This window comes from Anser brachyrhynchus (assembly GCF_964034855.1).
Source record: "Anser brachyrhynchus genome assembly, chromosome: Z".
Classification (NCBI taxonomy): Eukaryota; Metazoa; Chordata; class Aves; order Anseriformes; family Anatidae; genus Anser; species Anser brachyrhynchus.
Genome location: NC_137697.1, coordinates 40023498 through 40049329, shown reverse-complemented (window position 1 = coordinate 40049329; position 25832 = coordinate 40023498). Strand labels below are relative to the sequence as shown.

General features: G+C 35.6%; 1 protein-coding gene and 1 long non-coding RNA gene across 6 annotated transcripts in view; both read right to left on the bottom strand.

Annotated features, from left to right (window-relative positions):
• The window catches only part of ERCC6L2 (ERCC excision repair 6 like 2), a gene marked incomplete at its 3' end in the record, with an annotated part of 59231 nt that overhangs the window by 6227 nt on the left and 27172 nt on the right, over nt 1-25832 (bottom strand). For 2 of the 5 annotated variants that reach the window (XR_013943944.1, XM_080575192.1), the window contains exons 12-17: nt 21470-21565; nt 20003-20102; nt 18882-19034; nt 17662-17742; nt 14938-16132; nt 14092-14246 (exon numbers count right to left, since the gene is read on the bottom strand). Coding sequence is in view for 3 of the 5 variants with exons in the window: in XM_080575192.1 (XP_080431318.1) it covers nt 14092-14246; nt 14938-16132; nt 17662-17742; nt 18882-19034; nt 20003-20102; nt 21470-21565 (1780 nt within the window). Of the gene's footprint in view, nt 1-214; nt 400-1424; nt 1595-14091; nt 14247-14937; nt 16133-17661; nt 17743-18875; nt 19035-20002; nt 20103-21469; nt 21566-25832 lie in introns of those variants that run through there. The other 3 variants (XR_013943945.1, XM_080575191.1, XM_080575193.1) reach the window with 3 other exon arrangements.
• On the bottom strand, nt 1879-14085 carry LOC308186173. Its single transcript, XR_013943946.1, has 2 exons — nt 3887-14085; nt 1879-2287 (listed from the first exon to the last, which is right to left on the bottom strand). It is a non-coding gene; the product is annotated as an uncharacterized lncRNA (long non-coding RNA).

The following is a 25832-nucleotide window of genomic DNA, read 5'->3' as shown; positions in this document are numbered from 1 at the left end:
CGTATGACAGACTGAACCAACACATTAAACTGATTTGTGGGTTCCATTTGTTTTATTAATCAATTATGCTACTCCGTAAAGTTTGAGTGGAAGTGTCCCATTAGTTCTGCTCTTGCCACAGAAAATCATCAGTATTCCCTGAGTAGGGTTGAAACGAAGACAACAGTAACATTAAGTTTAGAATTTTACTTTGTTCTCACCAAAACAGACTCACCTGCGGATTTCTTTGGGTGTCTTTCCAACCAAGAAGGTGGTTGAACCCACTCTGTGTACTTTTTTGTTTTTCTGGATCACAGGATGCACAACATAGAGGTGTTGCTTACTGTTCAACATCATTTCTTTCCCTCTTTTCATAATGTTCGTCCCCACCATCTCTTCTTCAAGGGTTTCTTCATCTTTCTACCAAAACAAGACATGGAAATTGTCAAAACAGCTGTGTCTCTGAAACAACGTTGTTGTGACTGCTTCTGAAGCTCAAGAATTTGTGTGCTAGGACTGGGATTCAGAGCTGCATTGTAAACTCTCCAGTATGCCACAAGCTTCCTGGTACAGCGAAGGGAAGTCTTAGTTCTCTAAGAGTAAACTGGGATACTGTACCAAACATGTTAGTCAGGATAACTGAAAGATCACAAAGTTCTCTAATGCATTAACAGGTGTTATACAAATACTTAATCTCAGGCCACGGAACCCAAACCTCACTTAGAACCTCCAAATATAATTGGGAAAAAAAAAAAAGATTTATTTGTATGTTATAGTCTTAATAGATATATATCTTACTTGATTTATTTAGTACAATATTATTTAGATTCTCTGCTTCCTAATAATTCCTGATAATATGTATTATTATATATAGTGATACAAATAGAGATACCAAAATTAAGGTAAGAACATTTTTGTCAATATCAAAATATCTAACACACAAACAATTTATAAAACATGTAAGGTTACTTTTGAAAGTATCACTATGCTTGCCTGAAAATGTGGAGAAAACAACTATACATTCTACTTACATTATAATACATTTAAGAGCAAAACACACTGTAGACATGATGACTCTTACATGGAGATTGCGAATTTTAATTTTAATGGACATCAATTGAATTCAAGAAGACTGGTACAGGTCAACTCATCATGCATTGACAGTCAACTTCTTGCACAAAAATATTATACCTTTTTTTTTTTTTCCCCTCCCAGAAATTCACCTAAGTTCTTGTGCACTTTTCTCCTCTCCCAAAAGGCAAGCCAACAGGAATATGAAAAGTAAAGAATGCATTTGAACAGGGTGGGGGGGAACAAAGAAAAACAGAAAAGCTACACCATCTTTTCCCCAAAACGAGGTCAGGGAAAAAAAAAAATGCTTAATGATGTCCTCAGTCCCCCTACTGATACTATCTGAAAGATGAAAGCACAAACTGTGTTCACACCTTGTCATCTGCAGTTCAAAATTTGGTTTTGGATCTACAGTGTTTCTTCCCAATGTGTTTCTATTTGATCCATGTCCACTTCCTTTATTTCCATGGGCTGTTCACAATGTTCTTGAGCTTTAGGATTGCACATCTGTTCCCAATCCATTACTTTGGCAAGTAACCTCAAACTAGCATACAAAGAGAGTTTATACAGGTATAGATTTTCACTCTTTAAGCTACATGCACAATTCCAAACATCAGAATTTCAATACATTATTACAGTAAACAAAACTGAAACCAAGGCTCCAATTAAAATTAAGATTAAAAAACCTGTCTATATCTCAATATTACGATAACAACAAAATTAACATTGAATTAGCAGATGTCATCTGCAGCATAAATATTCTATTGTTATCTTGCTAATTCTGTATATATTTAAAATATTTACAGGTTTATTTCCTTTTTTTTTAAAAAAAAAAAGATTTGCACGGATGATAGAGAACTTACTTGGGAAAACATATTGGAAAAAAATAAACCAATGCCAGTTTTAAAGTATATCTGTTTTGATGTAATTTTGGCATGACTAAATAGTTATAGCATTCAGACTTTACTGTGACAATACATAGAGTATTTGTCACTCTGTCAGGAAATTGGGATTGCGTAATCTAATAATAATTGTAGAATACAAGCCCGACCATGTTAATGCCTGTCTTAAAAGCATTTAAAGCCTCCAGAAAAGTACATTCAACTACCACTTAATAAACTAGACCAAAGTATAAAAGGCAGCAACACTTTGCTTACATATCTGTTCACGCTCAGATTAAAAACTCTTTGGAGGACAAAAAGGCAAATTTTGTAGACATACTGGAAGTCGTATAATTCTGCAAAGACAGGCAATTTCTGTGAAAAACTGCTAACTGTAAATAACTTCAGAGATGGCATATTTACTTCTGGAAACTTAACTACACTGACTAGCAGCGCCAACCAGAAAGAAACAGCAAGGTATCACTGTATACACACAGATGGTTCCTCCTTTTCTACCCAAATTAGCAGCTCAAAGATTTTTCCTGACTCTACAAAGAGTTTGTGGAAACAAGTTACCCCAAGAGTTGTGAGAGCTAATGGCCACTGTGAGTTACTCTTGAAAATCTTATCACAGCTCTCTGGAGCAAGGCCAGTTAGTTACATGGCACCCAGTTAGGCTGAAATAAAACTGGCTCTCTTGAACTTCAGAATGTTTCTGAGAGTTTGCCAACTTAAATCCAGCCCCAAATTCATATTCATATATACACACATATATATGCATAATAAGCCTAAGCATTTTGTGCCTAAGCGTTTTATCAGTAAAACTAAAACACTTGTTTCAGTAGTTTTTCTCAAGATGGGTCAGGGCTGTCTAACGGTCCAATCTGAAGTTTGTTACTCTGAATGACACATGGCTGCTGATGTTCAAGCTACTGATAACATTTCCACATGTATAGATGAAAATATTCCCTGTATTTTTCTACTTGCATTACCATTAAAAAAGCGAAAACTTCAACCAACACTCCAGCACTGTATTTCTTAGCTTTCTTTTGAATCTGATGTCATCTGTTAATCATTAATTCTACTGTTTCCTCCCTCTCAAAAATGTTTTTTTTTGATTCCCTTTAAATGCTTGCCTTCTAACTTAACTATTCAAATCTATTTTATGATGCAAAATTCGTTTTGACAGCTATTTTCTTCTCCTCAAGTGCTTTCTCTACCATCACACCGTCATGTGTCCCTCCCGTTATCTGTTCCTACATCCAATTCCACTTTGACTTTAGAAACCTGGTCTCGTGAATCTGAATTAGCACATGTCATATGCCTCAGGCAATCCCGCAGAGTAAGACAAATCGATTGAATCTCATTCAGCCAGGAACCTCTGACTGTTGTTCTTACATTACTGACACTAGCACATTCAACAACGTATTCATACAAAGGGTCTCCCATCCAAAAATTTATGATCTGAAGAAGGGAATAATACAGGAAAAAAAAATCCTTCACCCCAAGGACTCTGTGCATTGGAAGTGCACTTTACCTTTGCTTAACTTATAGTATTGTATATTAATTAATTTACTTAGATAACCACAAGCGTTGTTGAACTTCTCAAAAGAACATGCTTATGAAAAAGAATTCTTGCCAAACATTATGCCATCACACACATTACTGTGTTAATTTTTTTGTGCACTGCAGTGCACATCTTCTAATTAGCCTTCTGAAATATATGATGTAAAGCTAAAGCAATAATTAGTGTATCCCAAATGTATTTTAGAAGATTTTTTTTAAAAAGGATTGAAAGCAATTACAAAAGGAGTCTTTATTAAATACTTAACTATGTTAAAGTACACACAGAAATTTCCACTGCTCGAAGTGGAAGTTTCCCTTTAAACTTCACCACATACTCACTGGTCATCTGATAAATTAAGTGCACATATACTGAATTACCTGTAACACACCTTTATATGTTACTGCATTCTTCACATTTTCTCCTTTCTCAAACCATTGTACATTGGCATGGGAAACAAGTAACACCTAAATTCCTTTTATCAAAGACAAAAAGTACTAATGTATTATTGAATTACTGAATGTGATATTTTTACCAGTGTCTTCAAACTTATGCCATTCCTCTTTGCCAAGAAAATCTCAGCACAAAGTTTAGGATAAATAGAAAATTTATCTTCAAACACAGGCATGTATATAACACACCCAAAGAGCTATAGATACAAGTTGATCAGTAGAAGCAACATTTTTTGGATTCAAAAAAGTTACACGAGAAAAGGTTACACTGCAGAAAACATCCCAGGAAATGGGGGGGTGGGGGTGTGTGTGGAATGTAAAAGAAGAACAGTAAAATGAAATTCGGAAGTGTCACTGTCAATGATGGAAAGTAACATGTAAATGAGCAGTCATTTCTTCCCGTTTTACACTTATTTTCTTATTCTGCCCCATCTTCATTTATTGCATTGGCTCTAAAGAGCCTAGGAAAGAAGAGTGGTCATTACATAACTTTGCAGAAAACAGTTTTAGAAGTATTCAGAAAACCTTGGGACTCTTACCACTCACGAAAAAATGTCAGAGAAACCATTCATTTTCACCTTTCACGTTCCGTTTAAACTCTGGGATTTTCAACTTAAACACGGTATGTACACCCTTCCTATCTTTCTGCCACAGAAGGTATTTTCCTCTATTCCTTCTTCGTTTGTTAGGTATGCTTCTTACTCATAAAACTATACCTAAGGTTCTGGATACTAATAATGAGTTTCAATTTCTTTGAGTTACATATTACATACAGGCTGTAACCATGAGTCCAGCACCTGCACCTTTGAGTCCCACATCAGTACACACTTAAAGACTCATGCTCTTCAAGGACATGCAGCTGAGAATCAAGCAAAAAATGTAAGTGCTACAGTACAGCAGTCACTTCTGCTTAGAGATTCCAACAGCTCTTGGATCTGATTGCTCCGTGCGCCTCCCACCACACAGTTACAGGAGTTTTTAAAACAGCATACACATACCCAAGCCAATTCATGCCTATTTTTGATGGTATAAAACTTCTGCCTATGTCCTTCCTGCTACAGGCTGTGCTCTGTGGCAGTGACTGCAAATGCATGAGCATCCTCACACGTGACCGATCATCTTAGGCCTGTGACCTCCCCCTTTTTCTCTGAAGCCCCTTCAAGCAAAGCAATAGAGAACAATGTTCATCTTTTTAAGTACAGCAAGATGAAAACGTGTGATAGAGCAGATGAGCAGAGTCTAGGAGTGAGATGAGTAGAGAAAAAGACACAGGTGCAGGGATGATACTTATTTTTTTTAGGCTGTCTCTTCTTGCCTATGGCATTTTCTTGAGTAACCGGACTTTGAGGATAATGAAGTTCCTACAGAGGCCTGAAGATGAAAACACGTTTGCACAATTACTCCTCAGCCATAGCTGTACGACATCTGAGTATCCTCCGCTCTGCTATTGCTTAACTGAAGAATCATTATGGTAGGTACCTTGCCAGATACTGCTTTCCAGCAGCAATTCCCATCTCTGACTTCCCCACTCACATCTGGAGCAGTGTTACTAGCTTTTCTCTACACATGAAACCACTGCTGCCTGATATCCAGGATACCATCCCTTGAAGAGTTTTGTTGTCTGTTTTTGTTTCTGAAGTGAACAAGAATGGCCTTCTCAAATATCTTGTTACCTCAATCAGAAAAAAGCATGAAAACTGAGTTCAGTATGACCATCCCCTTAAAACTTGGCATGCAAGCAAATAACAGAACTGTATGCCATATTTTACCTTGCATTTTCCCACTATCCTCGAAACCTGACAAAACAGATGATTTCTCAGGTATATTACAAGTTGGCAGCAGATATTGGGCAATTGTTATTATTCTGACCAAGTGATACTCATTGTATTTCACTGACTTTATCTACCCAAATTACAATTCTATATTATTTCAGTTAATCTTTTTTTCCCCATTAGTTTTCCCTTTTTTTGGTTCCCCCCACACCCACTCCCCAGTAGCCTTTTGGATAATATATATCCAAAAGTAGGACTTTCCTATATTCTGTTCTTGAATATATGCTATTCTTAGATAGTTTTTTACTTTGTCTACATTTTACATACTTGTCAGGACATTTCAGAAATAAACAGACTAAAATATTTGTTACCTGTTTGTCCTTGGTCTCATTTTCTCTCTTCTACACATACTCATGTCCAACAAGAATTTCTTCCTAAATCATTTTGCATGCCAAGGAAAACTGAGTATAATAGTGTCCTTTGAAAATTTCACGTAGTTTATCTAAAATTAAGGTCCCTCCACTCAAGATCACAGAAAAGCTACTTTCTTTGAATAATCCGAATGCTTCCACCTAATTTTTAAAAGAAAGCAGAATTGCTTTTCTACTTACAGATGATGTAATACTGAACAAATTACGTACTTCAAAGCGTTACAGTGACTTACACATCCTAGTTTGAAATATGCCTGAATCTTATCGTATATTAAATCAATTTCTAACATGTACGTTAATTTTCCTTCTAAATTTAACTTTCCTAACTGAAAGGCAGTCTTACACAGATTGAACTGGTCTATTGTTCTAGCAGAATAGGATTATAGAATGAGAATTAGAAGTAATTGTATTGCTAATGTTGAGTAGCTCAACTGTCTAGAAAATAAAGCTAACCTACTTTGGAATTTTAAAATACTCTTGAACAATTGCATTTATATTATTTCTGAATTAAAATGAATTCTATGACACCTAATATTTGATAATATCCTAGCAGACCAATAGCTGAAATACCATCCAAGCTACAAGAAAGAAGTTAGACTTAGACTTATCCAGTGTTCCAATTACTCCTCCAAAATATTCAGCCAACACACAGAGCAGGACTTGCACTTTTATATTTACCAGAGAATGGAGCTACACCTGCTGATAAAAGAAAATTTATCAGAGCACTATATTTTCCCATTTGTCATCTCCACTTTTTTTTTTCCTCACACAAACAGAGACTAGGGACTACACAGACTCTAGTATTTTGCTTGGCAGTGGAAAATAGCCTACTAAGTCAAATGAGGACAGATTGCTTTCTTTCTGTTTTGCATTTACTTCCCAGTTCCACTGTTTCTTCTCCAATACAGCACCAGCAAATTTTCTCATTAGGAGCAGTTTCTTTTAATTTGTTGATTTTTTTTTTTAAATAAAAAATTCCTATAAACCATATTACCTTTTCGCAATGAACACAATGCCATAAATCAACATACTTATTGTTAGTGTTTGGATGAGAGGAGATAATCAGCCTATCTCAAAATTCAAAGCTAAGGTTAACTTTATTCCACCAGAAGTCTGTGGATTTTCATCTACCTTCTTTTGCACTCCCACCCCTCCATTAAACAGCAGCAAAACAGAAAGCCAGGCACGTACACCATAAAGAAAATGCAACTACTTGCATCGCAGAATGTCACTTACTTGCTCACCAAATTTAAAAATACCTACACCATACTGAAATAGTTAATTCCATTGTAAACTGAAACAGTAATCTCAATAAAGCAGCATTACAGGCCAATCATTTGGGAACAATTACTTTAAAGCTGAATGGCATTCCCCATCCCAGAAGAGCAAGCATAATGGAATGTTATCTCCCAAAAGCCTACTCATTGTAAACAACTATCTAAACTTGTTCGACCTGAAAGCTGTGCAAACACACTGCAATCAGAGTTACTATAACTGATAGAAAGTCTTTGTTTAAATAATCTACAAAATGTCAATGCAATACAAATACAATAAAGAGAAGTTCTTAATAACACAACTTTTTTATTTACAGTATTCTCAACAGCACTTAAATCTGCACTGGAAATACAAAGGGCACGTTTTTTCTCAGGCTGACAGCATGCTTAGTTCTCTCATTTACACCACATTGCAATAACATAAAGAGGGGTTTACCATTAATCCAGGTTTTACTACAAAGCATCCCGTTATTTCTCTGTCCAACACTGGCAAGACTGCCAAATGTCTGTCATCCAATTCAGAGGATTAAGTCTTCTTTTATAGTGTGATTCTTGTACCAATTTATAAAAATACAGATATAGTTTCTTAGAGCTGGTCACAGTCTATATTTTGGCCTGAATTCATGCCACAGAGGTTGAATATGACAGCTGGCAGGAAGCATAGGGGAGAATACATCCTCCCCCTTTCCAGGCACCACATTTCTGTTGCCATAGTGATTAATCCTCAATTGAATGGCTGTCTTTGTACATTTCTTTTCAGTAAAACTAAGTAAACTTAAGTTGAAAACATACAGTTGGATGAAAAAAAAAAAAGACTCCACATATTCAACAGGTACAGTAGAAGTTCTATGCGACTAATTCTTTTCCACATATTAAAAGGGGCAAGTTAGCTCTAATGTGGGACATCATTTTTTCAATTTATTTAGTATGCCCTGTTCCTATTTTTGACTTTCTTATGACACATCCATGCCTTCTGTAAAGTCTTCCCCATGCTTCAGCCCCCCCTCCTCACCCTCCCTTCCCAGGATCCCTATTGAAGAAATACTTCACAAGTTCAGCTTTACAAGAAGTAAAGAAAGCCTACTTCAGACTTCTGTACTTGCGTAAAATATTTCACACGGGTTGTTTTTGCCAATTAATTAGGGAATTAATTAAGGAATGCAGTCATTTAATTCAGAATAGACTAGAAACATTAGAAGATATTTAATCTTGACTCTGGGAGGCTTCTATTCCTTATTGTACCTAAGAAAAAGCTTCACAAAAAAACAGTGCAAGTTACCCAAAAAAAACCAAAGTAAGTAACAAGCTCCTACACTGCAGGTTGCTTTGGAACCTGGAACCCACCAGGAAAAAAACCTCTAAAACACTTAGGAGATGATTAAGATTTTAGAGAAAATGTTAACACTTCCATTTTTACCTAAAATTCACAATGCCAAAAGAATTTTGAACAAAGTATCACATGAATGAATCTCAAGACTGTTTGTTTCCTGAAAGGCTGAAATAACTGTACATCTAGTCTGAGAATTACACTCTGGCTTTAGAAGGCCACCATGTCTGGTCTATAGGTTTCTTTCACAGTTTTTGATTTTAGAAGTTTTTGTTTTCAATATCCTTTTTTTCTGCAGTTACACAAGATAGCTGAAAAACCAAATAAAGAACTATTTTTTTAATAGTGATGAAGCAAGAGACACAATTTTTCACTCGTTTGACGAAAAGAGAATTTCTAACCAAGTCTATTTGCACAGATGCATAAACAGAAGATTTGAATTGAAAATAAAATGCAGAACAAAGATGACTCAAAGGCATTAGAGCAGCCTAAAAACAACAAAGAAAATGCAGGCAAAACAAGATCACTCTAGTATCTTTTTTTTTAAAAACATAATCTTTTTCCGTCATACTTCTATATGAAAGACCAGAAAACCCTTCTTAGAAATAATCTACTGTGAAACAGCAGATGAAGTCTCTTCTGTGTTTGTTTGAGTAAGGAGGCTGCAAAGAACAGTTCTCAGTAATTTTTACCGTGGTAGATATGTCACACTAAATGACATGCATTTTCCACTCCAGAGTTTAGAACACTGAAGTCTGGTGTGATACTCTCTGCATCATGGTATCAGACAGCTGACCATAATTTCTGTCTTGCTATGACATAATTTATGTCTTGCTATTTATGACTTGCTATGAAAGACTGCAAACTGCAATCTGAGAGACACACTTGACTGGTCTCTGAAACACTTAGTTCTAAAAATACATTGCATATCCCAGAACTTGCAGAGGATGGACTTAGTGGAAATTGAGATATAACCTGTATCTCCAAAATTTGTTCAGAACAGCTGTTTGCCACGTCTCAGCATGGAACAAGAAACTTAAACACCTCTTATTATTGACACTTCAGTGCCTTTCACATAAAGAGCACTATCAGAATCACCAGCTCTTTGGGAGAGATTATCATATAACAGTATGTTCTACTCTTCTGTCCTCTCTTCTCTAAATCTACATTGATCTGACATTGCCAGTTGTGGTCAATGGGCAGAATTTGGACAATTTTCAGACACTAGGTAATGTGTATGATTCAGAAACTGTTGTTAGGAGGCTAAAATATTGTTACCATAATTCTAGATTTCTGCCTTTAAGGGATATCTAAGCGTATAAATACCATGTCTATCTAAAGTAAAAAGATTACAAATTTTAATTTATTAAGTACCTTATTATATTTGAAAACTAAATTTAAAGCAGATATACACTGCTACAGATGTCTATTTATGATAGCTCCTTCCATCAGATGACAACAGCTTCTCTCTTCACTGAAAACCACTTCTTCATCTTACCTACAGCTACAGAATCTTCTTCCATTTTTATGCATTCTGATGACCTCATCAGACAAAGGGTAGATATTCCCCAAATACAGTATCTCTTAGTTTCTTCAAGAGCATGTGATAAAGACTGCCACATTTGCTTGCTTCTTCCGTTGTCATTTACAAACTATCTTCAAATAGTTATCTTTCTTTAATTCAAATACTGGACAGGACTCAGTTTGGCTAGTACTATTCATCCAAGATGTGGTTTACTCTCTCGTTTGTCTACTTAATGCATATTTCATCTTGTTACTTTTACTAGTTTTAGATTTTATCTAATTTTTCACAGCTGAGAATTTGAGACAGCTCTCACATGTTTTACTCTTATTTCATGATGGCACACTTCATATTCTGATTTGTGTTACCCAACCCAACTGAATTTTCAGCCATCACATAGGATCTGTGGACATCCACACTAAACAAGAATACTGTATTGTACGAGTGGACATTCTAGCTAAACTAGTCAGTTTGTACAATTTATTTAAAAACAAACAAGAATTGAGAGTATGACTGTGCTCCCTAATACCTCTGCAGAAAGAAGAGTCAAAAGCTCTGCAACAGACTTAAAGGTGTATATCAGCACAGTTCCGGAACCTGGAGCACAAAGCAAACAAGAAGATAAATAGTAGCAAGAGCTGTTTCTTGTGAAAAAGAACCAAGATTTTGTTACCCTATGCCTTTAGAGGTACAGAATAATAGCAGGTTAACAGACTATGTTTCATTAATCAGACAAAAGGCAGATGATACATGAATCATAGCACAAGTAACATTAAGGACAGACTGACTATTCATTACTGGATAGAAAACACGCTCAATTGAAACCTACACTTCAAAAAACATACATTAATACCCACTGCCCAGATCTCACAGACTTTCTGAAGTCAAATTAAGGAAAGAAACTATCATCAAGACACCTTTTCCTATCTTTAAGTTCAAATCTTACACTTCTTATAATCAATTCAAATCCAAGCTTATTTATTCATTAGTTACTCATGTTCTTAAGTAAGATTTTCTAAATTCCTGCAAAGCTTTCTTTGACAAACAAAAACTTCGTGTCCCCCAACCCTTCTACCTTGACTCCCAAGGACCTTCTTCCCATGGAACTTTTCCCACTTTGAAGAAAGCATCCGCATGGATGCTTGTAGGCAACTTCAGTGCCTACATTAGTCTTCATGCTTCAGCAATAAAGGACTAATAAACCTAGTTTATCCACTGTGGATAGGAAACAAGATGAATTCAACAAAATATCAATATTCTCATGAGGCTGTCTTAGTTGCTTATTACTTATTATTTTTGCTTATTACTTAATGTTTATTATGTTGTTGCTTTCTACTCCTGTTGTTCTAGATTCGTACATAAGTAGAAAGAAAAATGCTTCAGTCAGTCTGAGATCTGCAGAAAAAACAGTATTTCCAAACAGAAAACACATCCACTTCAATGGAATGCTCTGTTAGTTTTCAGTGTTCTAGCATTCCTTTCCCAAAGAGTCATTTCTTAAAAAAAATTAAAAAAATTAAAAGACAGATACACCTTATTATAGACAGATTGCAGATCAAAGCAGAAAGACAGAGTTGGCATAGATAAACTGAACAGCACAAAAAGTATTTTACGATTGTCCAAAAGAGACTTATGAATTGAAAATATCAATTTTTGTTCGGTCTTACATAGAAAATCAGAAAATTTGATTAAATGTGTTTAAAAAAAGGACATATTCATAGGGCTTCATGATGCTATCAAATAAAGCTTCAATATAAAATAACTATAAAAAAACTATTTAAAAAACTGATCATTCAAAGTGAACAGAAACAGCTACACAATAATTTTAGACCCCCCTGTTAGAATAAAGATGCTAGAAAGCAAAATCAATGAGAAATTTCAGTTGTCAAAAATTTTGTTTTTCTTTCAAGAACTATCAGCTTACAGTTAAAATCCCAGGATTTAAGACTATCACTATTTCCTTAAAATTGTGATGGAAACTTAAACTGTTAGTTGTATTTTTAATATTAGATGTAATGCTATTTTAATCTTTTGAAATCTTTTTGTGTAAGCTTCACTTGAAATCAGCCCTTTAATTATGATAAATTAGTTGCTCTGACAATGAAACCAAACTTCAGCTAATGCAAATTAAATGAAAAATGGTCTGATGGTCAGAAGAGCAAAAATGATCACGTTTTTCACAGAAACGTTTTGAAACTAAAATAATGAATAAATGAACACAATAACAGTTGCATTCTAAGTAGATACTCTTTTCAGATGGTTTTATGAGGCTTTGGAAGCTTTTTTTTTTTTTTAAGGATAGAAGAAAAAATTCCAAGCTCTGCGTTTAAGAATAGGCAGCCATAGGGGGATTATTTCTAGATTAATGTTCCTATGTCAAAGCAAGAACGGGAACTGAAATCAAGAGGCAGCCTTCTCCATAATTACTGATACCTTCCTGCCTCATTCAATCTCCAAAAGAATTGATGCTACCATTGCTTCTGAGTCAAAAAATAGACAGCTTAAACTGACTGACAAGTTAAACAAGAGAAATTAATTTACAATATTTGTAGTCACACAAACTCTAGGTAATAAAAGGTAAATTACACTAACAATACAATTGAACTCTCACAAAATAAATGTTGAGAGAGGTGGATTAACACCCATTTGCTCAAAGTTGTCTCTTCAACATCTTCTTTCTCTTATATTTTATTTTATTAATGTTACCAGCAACTGCCATTAAGAAAGCATCTTTCTACAGTATTCCTGAGTATTTTTGACCTACTTTTCTGTTAAGAAGGGACATTCTAATGCAAATGTGTTGGAATTGAAAGGCCTCACTTTACAACAGTTGGCCTGGTTTGATCTTCCCAGTGTAAAAATTCTTTGGCGTCCCTGCTAATGGCTCTATTAGTTACAGTACATCAACAACACTGGAAGAAACTCTTTTAGCCACTGTGGATGTTCAACATCCTAGAACGACAAAATCTTATATCTACAATTCCTACAATGATTGCTAATATGTTTGTAAAGACTAAACTGCTTATTCACCAATTACTTATTATATGCTTGTCGTTCATCTTAAGAATCAGTCTAGGAAAATGCAAATGTTTATAACAATGCAAACAACATCAAAGCGTCGAGATAATCAGAGTAGATTAAAACCACTACGTAATAAGAATAAAAATACACAAACTGTACCTGAATTTATTCCAGATTGTATGTATTCCAAATGTAATTAAAAAAGACGCATGACCAACAAAAAGCGTAGAACGTATCTGTTGCTGCAAAGGAGCTCTCCCAGTAAACTCTAGTTTTATGTTTCAGACATTAAGCGCAGACTCTAATGACCATTAATTTAACCCATTATAGCAACTGCATGTTTCCACCCTCAAAAAAAAAAATCTTCAAACTGATTAATGTTTGACTTTCCATGCCACAGAGATTCTAGCATGTGCTGTGGAAACTGGATTTTTGTTAACTGAATCCAGGTCAAACTGAAGATTTTTCAAGCCTCAAATCAGAACAACATGGCACAGAATTTGATTTCAAACACCTAATCTTTACTCCAACTGTTTCTCTCAGAGAAAGATCACGCAGAGGGGTGCTCTGTTGCTCAATTCCCAACTCTTTCAGAGCTGACCAACATGAAAAAAAAAACTGAGGTAATTTATTAGACCACCATTTGAACCTCCTCCTCCTCCTCCCATCCTCGGTGACTTTGATCATTCATGGTGGCCATTAACAAAAAAAACCACCAAGTTTGTTAGAGCTTTTGAAGATGAAAAATGAGGATAAAAATAGACTAAAACCAACATTTCCCAAACACTTCTCTTTACCTTGGCACTACAGACTGCTACATTAGCAGGGAGCTGGGAAAATTGCTTCAACTCAAATACATCTCGCACTGCCCACCGGCTCAAGTGATTCTCAGCCTTGCTGGATCCAACCACATTCTGATTCGAATGTATATAAGCCACTTCCTGAACACCATCTGAAATATTAGGAGAAAGATATCAAAGATCTTGGTTATTCCAAAACTCTCAAGGTACACAGTTACCCTCAAGAAGGATATGGTATCTTAAAAAAAAGTTTTACTTGAAAGTTGTAACTTTTGTTATAATTTCACTCAGCCCTAGGTTTCCCAGCTCTATGAAATTAACAACAATCATTAGATTTATCCAGTTTAATGCTGCTGCCATTTCAGTGTGGGACTTTTTCAGATTGAAAAAGGAGAAGTTTCAAAGTGTCTATGATTTAATGGCTGCAATACTAATTTTTAAAGTTCAGTCACTAACAGAATCAAATCTTCTACATGGTGTTTCAAACTCTTAAGTCACATAAATAAAAACTAAGGCACATGAGGAAAAACTACCACCCCTGTCAAGACTTTCAAGGTTTTACTGTTTAAACAGTTCAATTTGTGAATTCTTAGTAAATCTTTAATCCTAGCATTTTTCAATGGACAGTAAATGTTCAAGAAAATACTGCAGAGCAGCCCATTTCCCCAGAAGACAGGAAAGTAAGTCTAGCAGGTAGAAAGAGTAACAGAAAGACATTACTAGATAACTTAGTACATTGTAACAAGATAACGAATAAAAGAACTTAAAACCTGCCAACAGTGATATATTAAACATGTTACTACTCTAGATTAAAGAAAGCAAGGTAATTAAATGACTAGTCACCTAAATATTTGTCCATTGATTCCACTTTGTGATCCTGATGGTCAAATTCTGCTTTGTGTGCATAGGTTTTATGCCCAGCATAATTGCTGGACTTCTTTTCTGCAACAGAACACATTGTATCTTGAATAGGATGGAGGATTTTGGACCCAAACCGAACTGTCCGTCTCTGGCTTTTACACTTATAGCTTTGCTTTCTGGCATGAATCTTCTGAACCGGTAAGTTATCTTCAGAGGATGAAAATTCATCTATATTCTGAGATTCACTTTCCTTTTCTTTTCTACTGGGCTTTGATTGCAGCCGTGATTTGGAGAAGTTACCTAGTTCATTGCTATGGGCATGCCTTTGTTTCCGTCTTGGAAAGCTGAAAGTTCTCAACTTTCCCGATTCAGAATTACAGGGAATTTCAATATCATCAGACTCATCACTCACGTCACTTGCACCTTTCAAATCTCTTGCACTGTTCTTAACATCTTCAGAAGACCTGATTTTGCTGAAATTCGACTCAGTACTACAGAATCCAAGTTGCTTACCATCTCTCTTAAATACAAACCTATCTTTTGCTGACTCTACAGAATGTTCAGTTGTTGAGCTACGTATTTCAGCTCTTTTAGTAAGCACTGCTTGGTGGCATGCTGGAACTTGGGTTGGAAAGATGATATTATCATTCTCTTCAGAACTGCTTTCAGTTTCCATGACTACATCATTTTGCTTTGAAATGCACTGATCCTCATCTTCTCTGTCCTCTTCCTCCTCAGAGTTTGATAAAACAAGCCAATCTGCACTACACATTTCTTGTTTGTCAGTTCCATTTGGTGACTGAGCAGCTTTGTTGTGCTCTAAAACATGCGCATGGCTTTGACGTTTCTGAACCCCAGTGCCTTTGCTATTTACGTTTGTTCTTGTAGTCTGACCATCAGAACTTGAATGATAAGAATTGTCATTACCATCATTTTTTTTGGTAGTTTCAATTTCTCTCTGCAACAATTTAGAAAAACCACACTGCATTAAGGAAAGCTGTCCTTTTGTTACCGTTGAATTATTTACACTGCAAGGCTTCTTTCTGTCACTTCTTTTCATGGAAATTTCCAGCATTTCATCATCACTAAAATCATCATGAAAATCTATTTCTTCTCTCTCTAACTGTGCCTTAGAGCTTGGGGGATCTCCATCTCCTTCAAAGTCTGGTTGTCCATACTAAAAAAAAAAGAAAAATAAATTACAGCAGTTAGATATTGCAAACAAAATGTGGCAGAACAAAATCTTTAGCAGAACAATAATAAAGATAACACTAAAAAATCATTATGCATCTCAGCAGTGGGCAGCATATGTTGTCTAAATCAACATTCATTTTCCTAATTCACACCCATATTTTTTCAGTTTATACTAATCTTGTTGCAACTTTCCATCTTTCAAAGGTATAGTTTGAAAAGTGACTTCATGGTTCAAGCCATAAAAAAGCCTTTTTATGAATGGTATTCATAAAAAATCTCATTGCACTATGGTCAACCTCCTTGTATAAGGCAGCTAAAAGTTTAAAGGAGCTGTAAGTATTTAAGATTCTGCTCTAAAATTAGTTGAAGCCTACTGCAATCCAACAAAAATTACCTCCAGGCAACCCTAAAACACTTAAAACCTATAGGAGTCCAGAATACAGCTCCAAAATTGTATATTACTGAGACAAGAACTATGACAATATGTAAATGGCAAATCAGAGGGTAAATACTCAACTTTTTTCCATGCAGAGAAGTTTTACAAGTTCAGCTTAATATACTAATCTTGATACAATCCTGCCTATAAAAGTATTTAACATAACACCAAAAAGTTACTGTTTGTCACCAGGTCCAATTTGAGGTCATGACCACTGTGAGGTCACACTGATTTAAATTAATATTGATAATTACCTGCAGAACCTCCCTTCCAAAGCATAATAGATAGTGGCTAATTTTCAGTATAATTCACTGTGAATATTTTCACCCTTAGAGGCCATATTCTAGACTCCATTGCTTATTTCCCAAATCAACTCAATACAGTGTTCAGTCGAAAAAAAAATTAAAAATTAAAATGTTTCCATTTAAGCCTAGCCTTTACAGAAAATCTTTTCTTGTTCCAGAAGCAAACCTTTAGATTCATTGTTTAAATTAAAAAGCCATGACTGAACAAATCACTGATGCAGTGGTAATCACTGTTTTACTCCATCAACTAAATAGCCCATGTCTTCCACAGAGGGCCAAAAAAGCCTGAAACAAGTTTTCAATCCTCTAAAACAACTCTATTCCTTTCCACAATTACCTAACCATAATCTTCCAAACAGCAGTAGGTGCCAGACTGCTAAATGACTGGTTGTTATATCAGGTCATATCATAGCATAAGGCTATCACTCTTAAGACAGTACAGAGCAATCCATCAGTAAAGAATGTTGCTGTATAGTAACAACATGTTAGTAAAACCTTCATTGCGCCTGACAACACCGAAGTATTGTAAAGGTCATAGAATACTCTAACACCAGATGTTCAAAATATTCTATTGTAAATCCAGACAGCAGAACATTACCTAATGATTTACAGTATGTACAACAAAAGGCAAGCAGCCAATGAAACACAGCAAGTGCAATCGCATGTAAAAGCATTACCAGCCTAACAACATACTGACAACATTTGCTACTGTAGCATCAGGAATTAGAGAGACTTTCACACTCTGCCCTGTATCCCCCAGAGATAACTCACCTTTTCTGAGCTGTGTAGAGGAGACTCTTCCTTTAGCCAAGTAGTTGCTGTCATAACTCCCGCTTCTACTTGCCCTTCCCTCTAAAACAATCAAAAATATATATATAACAAAAATTGTATCCTCTCAAATTAATAAAGGCAAACCTAGCAATACATTTTTTCTCCCCTTACTATAGAGGTATAAGCATCAAAAGTGTAATAAGCAAACCCCAGACTAAGACCTGCATTTTAGCAATAAACTTACTTCTCTTTTGATCCAACATGTAACCTGCAGGAGCACACAATCCACAGGAAAACTAACCTATTGCATAAATTGTATCTTACACTGTTTCAGTATTTTTTACACCTTTTTTCCCCCCCACAGCAGAATACTTGCTACAATGTTCATATTACATGCCATATTTAAATTTACATTTAATTTAGAGAAGTTTTGAGCTAAATATCCCCAAAGTACACGTATTTACATCTTTGTGTTACTCTTTTGGCTATGGTACATTTATACTGCTATAGCACATTACAAATATCCCAGCTTCTCCCCAGTCTGCTCTTAGGCAAAATGACAACATAAAGGGAAGGATAGAAAGAAGCCTGGAATAAAATTCTAAGATGCAAAATAGTTGCAACGAACATGCACAGTAGAAAAGGAATATGTACTGCATATACTTAACAATTTGCACTACACTTTTTGGAACTGGGACAATAGCCTACAGAATATGAAACCTCAGTTGTACAACTCTATCCTGTAACACTGAGAAAAAACAGCCTTAAGCAAATTTTATTAAACAGTTTTTGCCATCTCCACATGTACTATACAAAGACTACTATGATCATCAAAATATTTCACAAAAGGAATTGTAGCTTAAAATGTCACTGTGAGCTACTGATACATAAAACTTAACTGTTTGTGAAGTTGAAAGCATGTGAAAGTATCACAAAATTAAGTTAACTGCATTTTTATTAAGAAGAGAAATATATTAGCAAACTTTTGCAAATTAAAATCCAATTTTTCCCCTTTTTTTTTGATTTAAGGAAATTTTTCTAGCTTATATTCTGCTGAGAAATTGGCAGGCCTGTTTCATTTAAGGTACTACCAAGACACATGGTTAAGTTTCACCATTCTGTTTTTTAAAGTGCTTCCATTCAAAATTATGACAAAATATCTCATGAGAAAGGAAAAATATAAAACTAATAACCAAAAGTGAAAGGGAAAGACTTCACACCTCCAGGATTTCTTTAGTAAGACAAGACCCATGAGTCCTAAGCTTGAAAAGGTTATGGATCCCAAAAAGCTCTCCCTGATGTTCCTTTGATCCTTGCACTGCCTCGAAATACCGCTTGGCATTTTCACTTCCAACCACTGCGCAGTGTAGTTGCTAAAACAGAACAACACAAGAGATTTCAGAAGTGTTTGCTCCAACAACATGTCAGAATTTCCTGGCATCTATGTTATATACACAGCTTTAGTTAGAGAAGGCAGAAATTCCTAAAGAAGGATATTTTGCTTTAATTTCCCTGGCAGATGGTGGTATAATAGACTGTGGTATAGCATGAACCTGCTTGGTTTTACTGAATAAATGAATACACATATATTTCAAATCTTTTACTTCATTGTTATCTAGTATCAGATACCTACTATAAGAACTACTGACACCCCTCTGTATCTTGACTAATTATTTTTTACATAGCCTTTGGCATTGTATACTTACTTAGTAAACACTAAATACAGCCATAAGATTAATTCTATTGATCTCTGAATATTTTAATTACTATGTACTCTTCCAAAGTAGCTTAAACAGAAGAGACTAAAAAGCCTTCCACATGGAACAAAAACTTGTAAGTAAATAGTTTCTCAGGCAGAATTCAAGAATTCTTGAAGTCAGGGAGATTTAGTTTCATACAAATATTGAAAAATTTGCAGTCCTTGGAATAATCAGTGTATTTGACTTTAAGAAAAAATGTCAAAACTATGGTTTTATGGATACCAAAGATGTTATACTTTTTTGTATCTGTCTCTAAGCTGTTGGTAGTACTCGAGCTCTACTCACTTCTAGTTCTAGCACTGAATGGGCATTTTCCTAGATAGCATGTCTCAAATTATGTAGGCCAGTAATTATACAATCAAATTACAGTTTAACTTTAGCAATCAAAGGCACAGTTTACATCATTCTTGAATTATGCATGGTATTTACAAAAGTACACTTTAGGATACATATATAATTTGAGTTTCTGTACATTAGATTTCAATTTTATTTGCATCAGACACATGGCTAGGTCAGACAACTAAATGAAAACTGAAACACCTATAAAACCCTCTTGATTTAAAATACTTTGTGAACATTACCTGCTTATAAACTTGACGTAAGTACATCATCTCCTCCACAGTTCCCAAGGATATCAGCCTAAACACTTTAACATCCTTGCATTGACCAATCCTGTAAGCTCTGCAAAGAAAGTGACTTATTAAAAAACATTTTTTTAAATCATTAAAGAATAAAGCAAGCTGGTAGGGCAGTGAAATAAAAATCACCATTCCAACAAAATGGGAATACTCTAAATCATTTATGAGTTACTTTTCAATTTTTCCAAACTCTCTCAGTATTTAATTCCCTTTTCATTTATACTTAGTTTTCCACGTTTCTTCTCAGGCCTACCCAGCTGCAAAAACTTTCATCTCTTTGTATCATAAGGCTTGTCTCCCATTTCTCTAAAAAACACTTCCACTATGTTTTTTCAGGGTCTTTTTCCTCTCCCTCTGCATCTGCTCTTGCACAAGATATTCTTGTATTTGCATTATACATGAGTTAGATCATGGATTACTTGGGGCAGTCTGTTCTTTCTTAACTTTATAAAGCACTTTGCAAGTTACATCATCATAAAAACAACCAACGAACAGGCAGTAGACTATCTAAATGGCAAATTCTGAGATTTCTAACAGATTATATTCAGAAAATTCAATGTATAAAGTTCATGAGACGCTGAACCAATTTATAGAAATGCGATCTTATGAAGACTCTTTTAAAGACGGTCCCTTTCAACAACACTTATTTCTGATATATGTATTTCTGTAGGACAGGTGCACATAAACACCTCTTAGATATCAGAAAGACTCTGAAAGCAGAATTACATAATTGGATGAGACAACAAAAAGAAGTTTGTTTCTCCTCATGAAAATACATGTATCTACTGAATTTTTAAGGCTTCCAGTGTTCTTTACTTCCACTATTCAAATGTTTGTCCTGAACTCCTAGGAAACATCCTGTGGTCAAAGAGCCTGGAAAGACAAACCAAGATTCCTAGAAATATTCCACAAATGAATACTATCATGGAAGCGAGTGCTGGTAAAAGACTAATCTCCACAAGGGTGTGGTAGAAAAGAACATAAATGTTTTTCTTAAAGGATTCTGGAATTCAAAACATCACTTGAACTAGGGTCAATGACAATGTACTTTGGCCTGACAAACACAGGAAAAATGCCATCCGGCTCTACCCAAGCACTTGTTTTTAGAGATAACAACAAGTTAGAATAACTATGACATTTTTTTTATGAGCCAACTGTAACAGTGCCACAAAAATAAAATGGAAAATAAAATACAAGATTAAGATATTAAATAAGATACAAAATAAGGATTAAAAACAAGAACGTCAAACCTGAAAAAATAATTTAACCAGACATTTCTTACTGTCTTACAGATAAGCCAGACTATGTAAAAAATTTCTCCCCTTAGGAAAACTATAGTTGGACAGTTAGATTACACAACCAAAACAAAAGAGTACAACATAGATCAAGTTATGCATTTTGAGAATATACCTGTCAATAGCCTGAAGATCATTTGCTGGGTTCCATGTCGGATCAAACAGTATAACAACATTTGCACCCACAAAATTAAGACCCAGTCCACCAGCCCTAAAAACATAAAACAAAACAAACAAAACCAGCAGAATTATGTGATAGCAAGAACACCACTTTTTTTTCCCCCCAATGTATTAGGTCCATATAAGCATGAATCTTCCTTGACTCATTAAAACAGCACAACAGAGATACTGGAAATTGGGGTATGGCTTTGTGTTAATGCTGAGTTGACAGCTTTGTGTTAATGTCGAACTGATTGCCACCAAGCACTTAAATAACCACTGCTGTGAGACACGGTCTCCTCACCTAAGTAGCAAGATGACTACGAACTGTATGACCCATTCAGTCACAACCAACTGCTGTGACCTTCACTACAGCAGAAGTCCTGAATTCTTCATGCACGCTGAGAGCTATGCAACCCAGTTCCCCCAAGGAGTATACTGTAATTCATAACCATATTTTTGACAATTAATATTATAGAACCATGACAGAAACAGGAGAAGAATAGCTTAAGTAAATAGGGACTCAAGTGTCTGCATTGAATTTTATTTCCTCTAGTCCCAGTACATGGTCTTGACAATAGTGCTATGCCTCTTGCATTGAAACGGTCAAAATCTAGGGTAAGTTGCATCTAGAAGAATGAACAACTGTCATCAGACTATTTGTACAGTATTTAAGACAACTGCTAAAAATACAGCTAGCCACACATCTGTGTATGAGCAGTACTCATAGGGGTCATTACATGGAAAAAAAGTCCTTGTAAAAAAATTTTCTACTGTTGGGGAAAAGAGTAGCAGGGGTAACAGTTAAATCACCATCATTATTTAATAGCTGTGGCACGATTACAGGTAAAGCCTACAATCCAGCAGAGAATTAGAATATACATTTAACCTGAGGTAACTACTTAATGCCCTGGCTGAATCCAACAAAACCGCTCAGTTACTTGAATGTGAAATGTGCATAGCTGCATCAATTGATAGGAACCACAGTGAGGAAAATACAACTTCTCATCCAAATGCAAAATAAGCATATACTGAAAATTCTTTTTCACTGTCTCAACTAATGTTCCTACAAAAAAAGACAAAAACTTCTCTATATAACTACATGCTAAATAATAGCATTTAAGTACTAGAACAATTGTTTACATAGTCATAGGCAGCACTAATTTGAAAATGGGATTTTCTCAAAGACTTACTGCAAAACTTAAGAGAGTCTACTCAATTTAATTTACCAAACAACTGTTTAACAGATTACTTTATATTCTGCTTGTTCAAAGCAGTGGGAAAGATAAAGTTTACAGGGAAGTGAACAAATGGAAACAGAAACCAAAAGCTTACAGAACCCGACCACCTTCTGGTTTACATGGAATATGCTTCTAACGTAAATACAGTTGTGGTCTCTTCCTACCAGGTGTAGTGTGGTGTAGTGTGTGTTAATAAAACCTGGAAAGGTTGAGGATGTAAAAATCTGCCAATATTAACGAAGTTTTCTGGAAGATGAGCAGTCTCAACGTTTGAAATGTTGAATAAAAACCTTTGTGTTTTTCAGAATAACTTACTGTATTTTTGAATTTTGGTGTATTTCTTTTTACTGAGGGCAGAATTCATACTCTCCTCTTACCAAGACAACCATGCAGTCAGACTGATGCATAAGTCAACACATTTTTCCAAATGCTTTCTCGTAAAAAAAATGCAGTAGTTGGAACTGAAATATTAATTCCCAGTGAAAAGCCTCAGTGCAAGTAAAATGGACTAACTGCAAAAAAATAACTAAACAGGATACTTAGCTTTATAAAGATTTTACCTTTCAGTAATTTTAGGCATGTCACAAAAATTCAGATACTCCAGAACAGAAAAACAATGTCTCCTATATCCTTCATAGACAGAATGAATGCAGTAGTTAGTTGTGCATTGTAAGAAATATCCTCCATTTTAAGTACCATTTTGATCAGCTGTTTAAGTCATACTACTGCAAGATGGTCAATGCAAATTAGTATAATATGACTTGAATGAAAAGCCCTTTATTAAGGGCCTTATAACATTTCTACTGCAAACAACTGTTTTCAAAAGATCATTTTATTTAAGACTGCACACTGCTTGTTTTTTTTTTAATATCCTGTCACTGACAACTTAATACCACAATGTTCAAAAGTTACAAAACACTATTGCATTAGGAAAGTTTCCATGAAAGCTGTGACTACTTAGTTCTATTTACTGAGGTATGCCTTTTCTAGCTTACAAGTTCTGTTTCAGTGAAATCTTGTGGCTGAGAGTTCTTTCAGTGTAATTAAATGCACACAAAATTATTTGCAATAGTTGTGAAGTTAAATGAAGCCCTGTAATCAGGTCTAAAGCAATGAATAGTCCAGTAACGGGCAGTAATTCTGAACACTGCAGGCAAAATGGAAATGTATACTGTACCTATTCACGGTAGAAACAATCTACAAATTTCTGTACCCATCATCATCATCTAAGCAAATCTCTCTCTATGATAAAAGAGAGAAGGAGGAATAGATTATCATTAAATTAATTCCTTCAGAGTAATTATAAGGCCTAGTATGGAAAACCCAGATAAAGGTGACTTAGCTGTTAAGGTGCAAATACTTGGTGTTCTTATTTCTTCCAGAAAATTGTGATAGAGCCCCACCACATAGACTTTGGTATTGTCTGTAGGCAGTTTCCCCTCTTCAGGCTAAGCAGCATCAATGGAGTTCTAAGCTCTCACTCTATCAAGTCAGAAACTCCAGCAAGTATTTAAATATTTCTAAACACTCAGGTGGCCAAGAAGGCCAACAGCATCCTGGCTTGTATAAGTAGCAGTGTGGCCAGCAGGTCTAGGGAGGTGATTGGTCCCCTGTACCCAACTCTGGTGAGGCTGCACCTTGAGTACTGTGTTCAGTTTTGGCCCCCCCGCTACAAGAAGGACATTGAGGTGCTCGAGCAAGTCCAGAGAAGGGCTACGAAGCTGGTGAGGGGTCTGGAGAACAAGTCTTATGAGGAGCGGCTGAGGGAGCTGGAGCCTGGAGAAGAGGAGGCTCAGGGGCGACCTTATCGCACTCTACAGGTACCTTAAAGGAGGCTGTAGAGAGGTGGGGGTTGGTCTGTTCTCCCACGTGCCTGGTGACAGGACGAGGGGGAATGGGCTAAAGTTGTGCCAGGGGAGGTTTAGGTTGGATATTAGGAAGAACTTCTTTACTGAAAGGGTTGTTAGGCATTGGAATGGGCTGCCCAGGGAAGTCGTTCTGTCACCATCCCTGGAGGTCTTTAAAAGACTTTTAGATGTAGAGCTTAGCGATACGGTTTAGTGGAGGACTTGTTAGTGTTAGGTCAGCGGTTGGGCTAGATGATCTTGGAGGTCTCTTCCAACCTAGATGATTCGGTAATTCTGTGAAAAATACCATTCTCTTCTTCCAAATAATCATGTGATCTCCCAGCAACACCAGTGCAGAACTGAAGTACTCCAAAACAAATTTTACTTCATGAACCCTAAAAGTTCCAACAGATCTGCACCTATTTTTCCATAAAGATCAAGGATGGAATTCATGATCTGTATGTACTGGCCTGATGGAATTTACAAGCTCTGATGAACTCAACCGTATTTTCTTTCAACATACAGAGTTTACAAACATTATGAATAGTTATGTGACTGTGTTTGGTACTAACATTAAATGCAAGACCTGAGGTCAAACTATAGGGATACAACTTCAGTTTTTAACTTTACTGTTTAAGGCTCCATTTCTCAAAAACACACAAACCAATTAAAATTTGAATTTTCAAACATCTATGGGCTATACAGAGACAACTCCTGGCAAAAAGACCATTTTGCTTGAATGAAAAATGGAATACTAATGAAAAACAGGAACACCGTATGTTTAACAGTGAAGTCACCACCACTGTCTGCACTGTAACTCACTAATTTATTGATTGGTACTTCCCGTTTAAAGTTGTTAATTGTGTCAGTCAAACAAAATGGCAGACTCAAAATCACTATGCTGGGAATTCATCCTTTGCAGAACACATTTTTACAGCCAAAAGAATGCATAAGTATTTTTGGTGAAAAACAACATTTGTCTCTTTGAGCAATGGGACAGAACACATACAAATTGACTACAGAGAACAGTCAGCCAAAAAATTTGCAATACAGTATCAACAGAAGAGCATGACCCAATTCTGTCAACTTGTGTCAACTTACTATGTAGTTAGAAATAAGACAATAATATAAAGCCCTAATGCTTGAAAAATCTGAGTAAAAGGAAAATCTCTTGTATGGTAGAACGGAGATAAATAATTTTCTGATTTCCAAAGGACTACAGAACTTAGGC